The sequence below is a fragment of the Vitis riparia genome, chromosome 1, assembly GCF_004353265.1.
Source record: "Vitis riparia cultivar Riparia Gloire de Montpellier isolate 1030 chromosome 1, EGFV_Vit.rip_1.0, whole genome shotgun sequence".
In the NCBI taxonomy this organism is placed as follows: domain Eukaryota; kingdom Viridiplantae; phylum Streptophyta; class Magnoliopsida; order Vitales; family Vitaceae; genus Vitis; species Vitis riparia.
In genome coordinates this window covers 16,756,301-16,769,835 of record NC_048431.1, presented here as the reverse complement: position 1 = coordinate 16,769,835, position 13,535 = coordinate 16,756,301, and the positions used below count along the sequence as shown (strand labels likewise).

Sequence of the window (13,535 nt, the reverse complement as noted above, 5' to 3'; positions counted from 1 at the left end):
GGAATTACAGGGTAGGAAAATTGTTGTAGATCTGGTAGGGATTTGAGGTCCAGATTGGACTCTTGTTCTTGAAATTCTTGAAATTCAATAATAATTCTCCATTAGATACCTATCAATTTGGTATCAGAGCATCGATCCAGATGGCTCAGAAAAGGAATGAAGGTCGCGTGGATTGTCTAGAGAAGGAAGTTGGAGAAATCAGAGAGGAGATGCAGCGCTTACCAGGAATGGAAAAGACGGTGATGGACCTTGCTCAGAACGTAATGCGAGTGCTGCAGTCGCTGGAAGAGACACAAAAGGCAGTGGCGGCGTTGTCATTAGGGCGGAACACGACGACTGCTGCTCAACGAGAAGATCGGGCAGGATGGATCCCTGGAGTTGGGGAACCCAGTGGGGGGGGGAATGGCGTCGGATGAGACGAGGCGGGGCGGGAATGGAGAATGGCGCGGCAGCCGACGGGTGGAGATGCCTGTATTTACGGGAGAGAACTCGGATGGCTGGATCTTCCAGGCCGATCGATACTTCGCAACGTACGGACTCACGGAAGAAGAGAAATTAGTCGCCGCCGCGATGAGTTTAGATGGGGACGCACTCTCTTGGTACCAGTGGACTGATTCGAGGGAGGTGTTTGGGAGTTGGGAAACTTTGAAGAGGCGGTTGTTGCTTCGCTTTCGTCCGACTCAAGAAGGGAGCCTTTGTGAGCAGTTTTTGGCGGTGCGACAACAAGGGACAGTGGCAGCATACCGGCGGGAATTCGAGATTCTGGCGACTCCGTTAAAAGGGATTTCGGAGGAGGTAATGGAAAGCACATTTATGAATGGGCTGCTTCCTGAGATCCGGGCTGAGCTACGTCTACTGCAACCATATGGGCTGGGCCACTTGATGGAAATGGCCTAAAGAGTTGAAGATAGGAATTTAGCCATGAGAGCAGCCTGTGAGCCAAATGGCCCAAATGGCCCAAAGAGCACCAAAATGTGGTCATCTGCAAATCGAGGTGAGTGGAAGATTGGGGAAAATTTTCAGACTAGGGCAGTGGCTGTCGGCGAGAAGACGATGAGCCAGCGACGTGAGATTCCGACAAAGAGACTGACGGAATCAGAACTTCAAGCCCGTAGAGAGAAGGGGCTCTGTTTTAAGTGTGAAGAAAAGTTCTCCCCTGGTCATCGCTGTAAGAAAGAATTACGGGTGTTGTTGGTGCACGAAGATGAGGAGGAAGACGATAACCGGTTTGACGATAGAGTAACCGACGAACCTGCACTTATCGAGCTGAAAGACGCTGTGGAATTATCTCTAAATTCCGTGGTCGGTTTAACTACGCCGGGAACTATGAAGATCAAAGGGACGATCGGGTCAAAAGAGGTAATCATCCTTGTAGACAGTGGGGCTACCCATAATTTTTTATCCCTTGAATTGGTTCAAGAATTAGCACTTCCATTAACTACAACCACGAGTTATGGGGTGATGATGGGAACCGGGATATCCGTGAAAGGTAAGGGCATTTGTAGAGGAGTTTGTATTTCAATGCAGGGGCTCACCGTAGTGGAAGATTTTCTTCCACTGGAATTAGGCAACATTGATGTGATTCTAGGAATGCCTTGGTTGGGGACCTTAGGAGACGTGAAGGTAAACTGGAAGATGCTAACAATGAAGATCAAAATGGGGAAGGCAGTGTTAGTGTTAAAGGGAGACCCAAGCCTTAGTCGGACTGAGGTATCTCTTAAAGCAATGGCTAGAGCACTGCAGCACCATAGCCAAGGGGTATGGGTGGAACTCTGTTAGACTTCCACCACTTCTGATTTGAGTGAAGGAGTACAAGAGGTCCCGAAAACAGTTAAAGAAATATTAGCTCAACATCAGCAAATTTTTGAGCAGATAACAGGGTTACCACCAAGTCGTGATATTGATCATGCCATTCAATTAATTCCGGGAGCATCTCCGGTTAATGTCCGACCCTACCGGTATCCACATATTCTAAAGAATGAAATAGAGAGATTGGTGCAAGAGATGCTGGAGGCAGGAATTATTCGGCCTAGCGTAAGCCCATTTTCTAGTCCAGTGTTGTTGGTGAAAAAAAAAGATGGAGGATGGAGGTTTTGTATAGATTACCGCGCCCTCAACAAAGTTACAGTCCCGGATCGGTTCCCTATTCCGGTGATTGATGAGCTACTTGACGAACTTCATGGCGCGACCATTTTCTCCAAACTAGATCTCAAATCAGGTTACCACCAGATTCGAGTCCGGCAACAAGACATCCCCAAAACGGCATTTCGCACCCATGAAGGTCATTACGAGTTTTTGGTGATGCCTTTTGGGCTAACCAATGCACCAGCGACTTTCCAATCGTTAATGAACCGTATATTTCGGCCACACCTTCGGAAATTTGTGCTCGTATTTTTTGATGACATATTGGTCTACAGCAAAGACTTGAAGGAGCATTGTGACCATTTGCAAAGTGTGGTGTCCATTCTGGCGAACCACCAACTACACGTCAATGGAAAGAAATGTCTCTTTGCTAAACCACAATTGGAATACCTGGGCCATTTGGTTTCTGCCAAGGGGGTTGCTGCTGATCCTAACAAGATTTCAGCCATGGTAGAGTGGCCCACACCCAAATCCCTTAAAGAACTACGAGGATTTCTCGGATTGACTGGATACTACCGACGATTTGTAGAGGGATATGGAGCTATTTCTTGGCCTCTCACTCAGCAACTCAAAAAAGATGCTTTTAATTGGAACCTAGAGGCTGAGGTAGCCTTCCAAAAATTGAAAACAGCTATGACAACAATACCGGTTTTAGCTTTGCCCAACTTTAGCCAACTCTTCATTGTAGAGACGGATGCCTCGGGGTATGGTTTGGGTGCCGTTTTGATGCAAAATCATAGACCAGTAGCTTATTTTAGCCAAGTTCTCACAGCAAGGGAACGACAAAAGTCCATATATGAAAGAGAGTTGATGGCTATTGTCTTAGCAGTTCAGAAGTGGCGCCATTACCTGCTTGGTCGCCACTTTATTGTGCGAACGGATCAAAGTAGCTTGAAGTTTCTACTAGAACAAAGAATAGTGAATGAGTCGTACCAAAAGTGGGTCGCAAAGCTGTTTGGGTATGATTTTGAAATTCAGTTTTGGCCGGGAATAGAGAATAAAGCAGCTGATGCATTATCTCGCATCCCCATTTCTATGGAGTTAGCTGCCCACATGGTTCCCAGTCGCATAGACACTTCATTAATCAGTTCACAAGTGGAAGCTGACCCGCACCTTGCTAAGATTAAACAGAGGCTGTTGGTTGATCAGGATGCTTACCCTAGGTATTCCTTGGACCATGGCATTCTCCTTTACAAGGGGCGCCTAGTCCTTCCCAAGGCCTCACCCCTTGTCTCAGCACTTCTTCAAGAGGGCCATGCTAGCGTGGTTGGAGGGCATTCCGGGTTCTTGCGGACTTACAAACGACTCACAAGAGATTTCTTTTGGGTTGGCATGAAAAATGATATCAAAGAGTTTGTGGAGAAATGTTTAGTATGTCAACAAAATAAGACCCTAACTTTGTCGCCTGCTGGATTACTACAACCACTGCCTATTCCGGACAAAATATGGGACGATGTGACAATGGACTTCATTGAGGGGCTTCCTAAGTCTGAGGGTTATAACTCCATTTTAGTGGTTGTGGATCGATTGAGCAAATATGCTCACTTCTCACTGCTCAAGCATCCTTTCACAGCTCAAACGGTGGCTGCTATCTTTGTTCGGGATGTCGTCAAATTACATGGATTTCCTCGTTCCATTATTAGTGATCGTGACAAAGTATTTCTTAGCCGATTTTGGACAGAGCTATTTCGGTTGCAGGGTACTTCTCTCCGCTATAGTACCGCATATCATCCGCAAACGGATGGACAAACGGAAGTGGTCAATCGTTGTGTGGAGACATACCTTCGATGTTTTTCATATAGCAAGCCTAGACGTTGGTCTACATGGATTTCTTGGGCAGAATACTGGTATAATACCACATTCCACTCCTCCACTAATACAACACCGTTTCGAGCAGTCTACGGGCGAGACCCACCACCATTGATACGTTTTGGATCAGATTCCACCTCTGTTCTGGCCGTGGATCAGTTATTGCAAGAGTGTGATCTAATTTTGAATGAATTAAAGGATTATCTCTGCTGTGCCCAATCCAAAATGAAGGCATCTGCAGATGCTCATCGACGTGCGGTCCAATTTGAAGTTGGGGATTTTGTCTATATAAAGCTTCGTCCATATCGTCTTCGTTCCCTTGCCAAGCGACCAAATGAGAAGCTCTCCCCACGATATTTTGGCCCTTACAAAGTAGTGCAGCAAATTGGTCCAGTGGCGTACAGGTTAGAGCTTCCTTCTTCGACAACTATTCATCCAGTGTTTCATGTTTCCCAGCTCAAGCGGGCTCTGGGTTCAGCTGATTTGTGTCAGCCACTTCCCCCTATTCTTGCTGAGGATTTGGAATGACTTGTGGAGCCTGATCAAGTCTTAGATATTCGCCAATCTTCCAATAACAATCAGCTTGGTATTGAAGTACTTATTCAGTGGAAAGGACTTCCTCAGTTTGAAGCTTCATGGGAATCAGTTGACACAATTAAAGAGCACTTTCCTGACTTCCACCTTGAGGACAAGGTGTCTCTCTTTGAGGGGGGTAATGATAGGCCTCCTATACGATATGTGTATAATAGAAAAGGGAAGAGGAATATACTGCCACCTGGCAGTTAGTTGTAACAGCATGAGTGGAGGTTAGGGCACAGTTGGATACGGGCTGAGGGGAAGGTTTAAATAGAAAAAAGAGGGGGAATTACAGGGTAGGAAAATTGTTGTAGATCTGGTAGGGATTTGAGGTCCAGATTGGAGAGGGGGAATTACAGGGTAGGAAAATTGTTGTAGATCTGGTAGGGATTTGAGGTCTAGATTGGACTCTTGTTCTTGAAATTCTTGAAATTCAATAATAATTCTCCATTAGATACCTATCAGAAGATTTCTCATCCTTCTCTTGTACTTCTTTTTTTCTATCAATATATCCATTTGTCGTTTCCTATAAAAAAAAAAAAAAAAAGTTTGAAGAAAGAGAAAAAATGCTTGCCAAAACTTTTAATCTTGTGGAGGTTGGAAAGGAAATAAAAAAGAACTTGTTATGGTGCTAAATTAGCATATTTTATCTCCCAACCCCTGTAGTTGAAGTGGTGGTGGAATTCACCTTTTTGTTTTTGTCCTAATAAGAAGTCTTGATCACCTTTTGCTTCCAAGTTTTGGGATTTCTTTAGTCTTATTGGTAATTGATCTAATTTCAAGACTGGCTTGGACTAAACAGACAATACGTTTATGATCTTCATGTAATTTGTTTTGTGCTTATATATATTCAAATTATATTAAAAAGCAATCCAAAGAGCAGGTACACAGTAAGTATACACATTACATCCATATGTATCATATCAAAAGAACAATCTCCTTAAGCTTCCATGCTCAAGTTTGAGCCTCCTAAAAGACCCTTTTCAAGCAATGCAAAGAAGGGGTGTGGTGGGTGTCCTCCACAAATACAACCTATTACTTTGCTTAAATTTTCCTTGCCAACAATTTCACTGTCCCCTTTAGGATAATCCGCTTTACATCCAAAAAGTATGAAATCATCAACTACGATTCTTGGACCATCAACCAATGTATTAGAATATGATTGACAGTATATTTTTTTGGTACAATTCTCTTTAATTTCCCGGTGCTTCTAATTAAACAAGGATTTCACTGAAAGCTCACTTTCCTTTGTTTGCTTCTGAGTGAACAACCTCTCCCTTTTTACCCATATCTCTACTGTATAAATAGCCTTCAAAAATGAATCATCCATTTGAAATTCCCTATCATGGAAGTTCTTAGTAGACTTTGGATTTTAGTGGTTCCTTATAGTTGACATTCCCTTGTACTTCACAGTGGTGGCATCTTTACTTACCACCAACTTGGACAAGCCTAAGAAGCTCCCAAGCTGGACAATCACCGCAAGTCTCTTTGGCCACCACCCCTCCCCACACCCACCCCCCCGACTGTAAAGAAATTGACTTGTAAAATACTTGCAACCCTCATCTAACAATTTTCCTTACACCTAACAGAGGGTGATTTGATATCTTTGGATTTCTAGCATTATAGAAGCTTTCAAATCATATAATTGGATGAGAGCTTAAAAAAGGCAAAAGAAAGAAAAGAAAAAAGGCAGACAAAAAAAAATTTCGACTTTAGACCTATTAGCTTGATCACTTGTCTCTACAAGATAATAGCCAAAGTCTTATCAGGGCGATTAAAAGGTGTACTTCATGAAACTATCCACTCTACTCAAGGTGCTTTTGTTCAAGGGAGACAAATTTTGGATGTAGTTCTAATAGCCAATGAGATAGTGGATGAGAAAAGACGATCAAGGGAGGAAGGAGTTATCTTCAAAATTGACTTTGAAAAGGCTTATGACCATGTAGATTGGGATTTTTTGGATCATGTGTTGGATAGGAAGGGGTTTAGTCCTAGATGAAGGTCCTGAATGAGAGGCTGTTTGTCATCGGTTTCTTATGCAATTTTAGTGAATGGAAATGCTAAAGGGTGGGTCAAGGCAACTAGAGGATTAACACAAGGTGATCCTCTATCCCCTTTTCTGTTTACTATCATCGCTGATGTGTTGAGTAGAATGTTGTTGAGAGTAGAGGAAAAAAGTATGTTGGAGGGCTTCAGTGTTGGTAGGAATAGAACAAGGGTGTCCTATTTGCAATTCGCAGATGATACCATCTTCTTTTTTAGCACGTGTGGAAGAACTGCAAACTCTTAAGTTTATTTTGTTAGTGTTTGGGCAAATTTCTGGGCTTAAGGTCAATTTTGACAAGAGTAACCTTTATGGCATCAACCTTGATCAGGATCATTTCTCTAGGTTGGCCTTGTTGCTTGATTGCAAGGTTTCTGATTGGCCTTTACTCTACTTGGGTCTTCTTTTGGGAGGGAATCCAAAGGTTCGTGGCTTTTGGGATCCAGTGATTGAGAGAATCTTGTGGAGATTAGATGGGTGGAAAAAGGTTTATTTATCTTTTGGAGGTAGGATAACTCTTATCCATTCATGCCTATCCCACATTCCTAGCTACTTTCTATCCTTGTTTAAGATTCCCGCTTCAGTGGTTGCAAAAATTGAGAGATTGCAAAGGGATTTCCTTTGGTCAGGGGTTGGGGAATGTAAAAGAGATCATCTTATTAGTTGGGATGTAGTGTGTAAACCGAAGGCAAAAGGGGGATTGGGGTTTGGGAAGATTTCTCTAAGGAATCTCGTTCTTTTAGGGAAATGGTTGTGGAGGTATCCTAGGGAGAGTTCAACTCTGTGACATCAGGTCATTCTAAGCATTTATGGGACACATTCTAATGGTTGGGATGCCAACACTACAGTCAGATGGTCACATCGTTGCCCTTGGAAGGCTATCACACAAGTCTTCTAGGATTTTTCCAAGTATACTCGGCTTGTGGTAGGAGATGGGGAAAGAATTCGCTTTTGGGAAGACTTGTGGTGGGGGGACCAACCTTTGGGACTCCAATATTCAAGACTATTTAGAGTAGTCACAACTAAAAATATTCCAATATCTTCAATTCTCGGTTCTGCTCGTCCTTTCTCTTGGAACTTTAATTTCCGTTGTAACCTTTCAGATGCTGAGATAGAAGATTTACAAAGCCTTATGCGTTCATTTGATTGTTTGCACTTATCCCCATCGGTTTCAGATGCGAGATCCTGATCTTTATCTTCTTTAGGGTTATTTACAGTCAAGACTTTTTTTCTAGCCTTGTCCCACCTTTTTGATTTATCTCCAATTTTCCCTACTAATTTTGTTTGGAATTCTCAAGTCTCTTTTAAGGTCAAGTCCTTTGTCTGGTTAGTGGCACACAAAAAGGTAAATACTAATGACTTACTACAATCGAGAAGACCCTACAAAGCTCTTAGTCTTGACATCTGTAAGTTGTGTATGAAGTATGAAGAGTCAACAAATCATCTTTTCTTACACTGTTCTTTGACGATGGGGTTGTGACACATATTATTTCAGATAACTAAGATGGATTGGGTCCCCCCGAGGAGCATTTCCGACATGATGACCATCGGTTATAAAGGTTTTGGAAAATCTAAGAGAGGCATAGTTTTGTGGCAAACTGCGTGTATTGCTTTAATTTGGGTTGTGTGGAGGGAAAGAAATGTTAGGATATTTGAGGATAAAGCTAGGAGTTCAGAGAATATATGAGATTCCATTCACTTCCATGCTTCTTTTTGGGCTTTTTGCTCCATGGTTTTTAAGGGTATTCTCCTTAATGTGTTGCAACTAGATTGGCTAATAGTTTGTAGCTCCAATGGGGTGGTCTAGCTAAGAGAGTTTGTTTGTTGTTGTTACCTTTTAGCTTCTTGTTTTCTTGTTGTTTAGTTTGCTTTTGCGGGAGGATTTCTCATCCTTCATTTGTACTTCTTAATTCTATTAATATATTTCTTTGTTGTTTCCTATCAAAAAAAAAAAAAAAGAAAAGAAAAAGAAAAGCAAAAGAATGAGAATCCTTGGCAATCACATAGAGTACCTAAACAATCTCACAAAGGATAAAAGTATTCATACCTCAAAAGAAGCATAATAGATGCTATACACTGTTATTAATTCATTTATTTTATTTTATTTTTTGAAAGACTACATAGGTATATATGAACTCTTTAACTCTCTTCCTAAGAGGGTAATTTTTCTAAGTCATTATCTTCCCTTACAAAAATAGGAACAGATTAAGAAAAATCTATATTATTTATTACATTAAAAGAAATAAATGCTTTCCTAATATAACAAGAAGACTAAAAGAAATAGAAACTTGATAAAAGGTAAATTGTTAAGTAAGTTAGAATCTTATCAAAAGACAAGACTTAAATTAACTATGGTGATTCCAAGGGGAACTTAAAGCATCTTTGGCATTCTAAATTAAGATTGGAAAATCTTTCCTCTAAGATTCACAATGCCTTCACCTTATTTCTCCAGCCTTGCATCCCAAAGAAGTTTGCAACCTATTGACATCCTCCACCTCTCTTTATACTCTTTTCCAAGTTTTCCTTTTGTCCTGAACCCATTTCAAAACATAAGAAATTACATATGAGGTATCTGAACTGGTCCAGTAAAGTAAAAAAGTTCATCTGTGTGAAGAAAATGAGATACAACTTCTCCCTCCCTGCTCTAATCCCCACCTGAAAACCCTACATGAATCCACCCTCTATTTCCTTAGCTCTCAGTTTGAAGATCATGTCAATGAAGACACTACACTGGAATGGATATAATGGATCCTCCTGCCACAGATACCTAGAGCTGCTAAAGAAAGCTTGTTAGAGAGCTTCATTTACAAAAATCTATTATCTGGTTGTTGTGATACGTCTTCTGATCCATCCCATTGATCTCTGTCGAAACACATGTAGGGCAATGTATTAGCATGATATTTCACCTTTTCCACACATGGTTCAAAGTTGCAATATAGGTTGCTGACCCATTAGGATTTGAGTTACCTTGGACCTGTATGGAGTGTTACGAACAATATGCTAGTCAAAAGGTTCAAAAACCTCTAAAACAACTAACAAAAGTTGTAGAAAAATAATTAATTAGATGGACTCAACAAATTAATAACAAAACATCTATCACATTTAATATTATCTAAATAGGTGTGAAAGCATGCATTTGAATTGGTTTATTAGTGTTGAGAATTAAATTTTTTTTAGAACTTTACTGTACTCATTTCTACACCCAATATCAATTTTTAATAATCGGTATATCTTGAAAAGAAAATGATAAAAGGTGATTGGTAAAAATAATTGTTTTGAAAATAAGTAAAGTTGTCCATGAGTTGGTCAAGTGATTTATTTGAGTTGAAACTGAGTTATTTTCGCACCACATGCTATCAACTTGCATATTGGACTCGTCGTCATGGCCATGGCCAGCATGGAGACGACTTAGCCGATACTTTGAATCATCTTTTCTTGTCCAGCCTCTCAAGAATCATTCTTGAGATGCAAATCAATACATTCATTAGCAACCAGGACTCCAGAATTTTCCTCCCCTCCACAAAAACACTCTAAAACCTTTACCTCCTTTAATATCACTGTCTTCAATATTTGAACACTCACTTGTTGACTGTTCATCTCCTGTGAATAGCTTTCTTGTACATATTGTTATAACATAGCCATTGTGTGAATAATATGACTAGAAATGGACAAAAGAAATGCGACCAATGGAGCTTTCATGGTATCTTCTTTGTGTGGTACATCCTTTTGCTGTTGTTGAATACCTGTATAACAACTATCTGACAACTAGATGTTACAAATGTGCAACAATAATAAGTCAACTAGCAGTTAAACTTCAAACTGATTTAAGTTCAGAATTTCATAAACAGTACTTGGTATTATGAATTGCTTGATCAAGAGGTCAAGGATGGATATAGGAAAGGTCTCCAGATGTTTCAATTTGTTGTCAATCTTTGTTTCTAACTTCTATGGAGGCAGTCATAGACAGTACTCAATGAATGTTAACCTTTTTTTTTCAATTCAGATTTCAGATATTGAGAGATCTCATACCCCATAGTGATCAAAAGAGGGATACAGCATCATTCCTATTAGAGGTACATCATTCAATTTAGGGATAAAATATAACATATTTATTCCATTAGTTGAGAATTCTTCTATGCTTCAAATTTTTTGGCTGAAGATGTATGTGCTTGTGCAGGTTATTGAGTATGTTCAATATTTACAGGAAAAGGTACAAAAGTATGAAGGGTCATACCAAGGATTGACTCCAGAGCCCACAAAGTTAATGCCGTGGGTAAGATTTTAGAACTTCGCCTTACACATTGTCAATGCGTAGGATCCACCTGCATGCTTGTGTGGATGCCCCATTCTTAGGTGTTGAATACACAGAAGACATAGTCTTTGTTGCCTCAAAAGAATTGGTCTACATATTACTAATTTAAGGGAAGCCTGGAATTCTAAGATGGAGTTTCAGGAGCAGCCTCTGCATAAAGATGCTATTAAATGAATTATACGAATCATGGTAATATGAATAGTTTTATACATTTTCTAAACTTTTATAAATGTTAAGTTTGGTATGGGACAATCAATATAAATTATTTAACGTAAAAGCTGTAAATTCCCTCATGAAAAGGTGTAGATCTTTATAATTTATAAAAGAATCTGCTAAATGGTGAACATTTGGAATCTAGAGATTGTTTTTTCCCCAGTTTCTTGGATGATTTATCCTATTATGCTCAGGCAGATTGTAATTTTAAGGTGTTGCTCTGGTATTAACTGTGAGCCTATATCCTAACAGCTTAAGTATTTTATGAAATTTGGTAGCTTAACATTGTATTGGGCTATGCTTAACTAGAGGTCTTGAATTCAAGTCTCGCCTACTGTTTATTTGCACTTTTTATTTATCTATTATCCATAACTGCTAATTTGTCTCTCCACATGTGGGTATGAGGCTGCATGTAAGAGAAGTTGTTAGCCTCGTATACATCGTGTGCTCATATCTTAACAGCTTAAGCTTTTAAGGAAGTCGGTAGCTTAATATGATGCTTCCATCATAATCTCATTGTTTTGAGTTTTTTCATGTTGGCATTCCTTAAGTTGTTTTGGAGTTGCTGACTTAGAGTTCATTGAAGTCCTATTTCCATGATGTCAGCCTTAACATTTCTATTCAGCATTTTCTTTGTGCTTAATTCTTATCTATTTATTGTTTCATTATGTTCTCATTCAGTTGTCTTGAATTTTATTTGCAATCAAAATGGAATTAGATCTGAAGAAGAGTTCTTTCAGATTCTGATTCCCTGATGTGAGCTTAATATTTCTATTCAGCATTTTACTTTACGCTTGCCATTCTTAGTTTTGTTGTTTCATTGACTTGTCTTTGGGTTTCGCTTGCAACCATTGGTGAAGTCACTTTTGCTTCTTCATTTTCCCAAAAACTAAATCCATTTTAGGGTCTTCTTGTTCTTTTTTTCTTTTTAATTGTTTGTGTTTGCATGGGTTTGTCTTGGGTTTCACTTGTTGATCAGTTGGCTTTTGCTTCTGCATTTTCCCAAAAACTAACTCCTTTTTAGGTATGTGGGAATGTGAATTATGAATTTTGGGAGGAATAGGCTGTGGTTGTGACTCATGGCATGTTGAATTGTGGAATGATGTATGTCCTATGTTAGTTTCTTTGTTGGTGAAGAAGATTTGGAGAATGCATCACAAAAGGGGCTCATTTTCCCGTTCGAAAGACGCCTCAGGCTAACCTATCGAGTGCCCTCTTTTTTTGCTTGAAACAGAGAAACAGTCACTGGCGTGTTCAAAGTTTTGTTGGTCACCCTCAAGCCATAAATAATGGTTCTGGTCCTGGCTCGGCATTTTCTGGGAAGTTTGATGAGAATAACATCAATATTACTTCAACCATGCTTGTGAAGGCACAGAATCCAGTAGAATCTGACCTTAGCAGGGATGCCACCTGCAAAGCAGTGGATCACCAATCTGAGTTTAACAAGGCAATCGTCATGCCCATATCTTTACAGTCAAACATGTCTGCTCCTGTCCAAAGTGAGGGTGGGCTTGTGCATCCTCTTCAGGGACCAGTTTCTGATGCACAATCGGCTGACTGCCCCATCACTAGTGAGACACTTAGTAAAAAAGAGGAGCTAATGATAGAAGGAGGCACAATTAGCATCTCAAGTGCTTATTCTCAGGGGTATGTGTCTAGCTGATGGTTTTGCTTTGTGCATATTCTTAATCTAGTTATGATGCATCTTCATCTTTGGAAATATTTAGTGCAGCAATTTTTCAAGGTCTGACTCATTTGCATAAATCCATTCATTTTGGCTTTCACCTCTTAATAACCATGTAACTAGTTTTAATCTTTGGTTTTTGTTACTATAGTTACAAGGAATTCTATGTGTCACATACCATTCCATTAGTAGCTTTGGCAGAGTTGGGTGAGTTCTAGATTTAATGCAGCACATTCTGCCCACATGAGTTCTAGATTCAGTATTATATATGTGCTATTGCTAGAGAAAGAGAACCATTGTTTTAAAAACCGGACCGGCTGTCTATCCGGTCCGGTTTGCTGAGTTAGGCCACTAATGGATTGGACTGGTCATGAACCGCTTAAACCGATGGTTGGACTGTCAACCCGGACGAACCCCCTGGTTTTTAAAGAACCAGTCACAGAAAAAAGTCTGATGACGTCAAGTTCACTAATAAGCTTGCCTTGCAATCTGTGTTCCAACTTCCAATTTAAGGCATGCTGTGTTCCAACTTCCAAGGTATATTAATAGCTGGAAGAGATTTGAGCGCAGGTCCTTTAAGTGGAAATGCGGCAGCTCAACCAAGATTGTACAATATACATGTATATATCACATTTATTTTTATTATAATTATATAATAATTATTATGAGAATAATATAAATTAATTAGTATAATCATTTTAAAAATTTTAAATTAATAAAATAAGTAGACATAGAAATAAAATTAAATATTATAA

At 39.8% G+C, this 13,535-nt stretch overlaps 1 protein-coding gene across 3 annotated transcripts in view; it reads left to right on the top strand.

Moving 5' to 3' along the window:
- Positions 1-13,535, top strand: part of LOC117915640 (transcription factor BIM2) — a 35,681-nt gene that overhangs the window by 18,910 nt on the left and 3,236 nt on the right. For 2 of the 3 annotated variants that reach the window (XM_034831266.1, XM_034831257.1), the window contains exons 4-6: positions 10,575-10,644; positions 10,749-10,844; positions 12,331-12,743. In XM_034831266.1, the coding sequence (XP_034687157.1) occupies positions 10,575-10,644; positions 10,749-10,844; positions 12,331-12,743 (579 nt within the window). The remainder of the gene's footprint in view (positions 1-10,574; positions 10,645-10,748; positions 10,845-12,330; positions 12,744-13,535) is intronic. The other variant, XM_034831274.1, reaches the window with a different exon arrangement.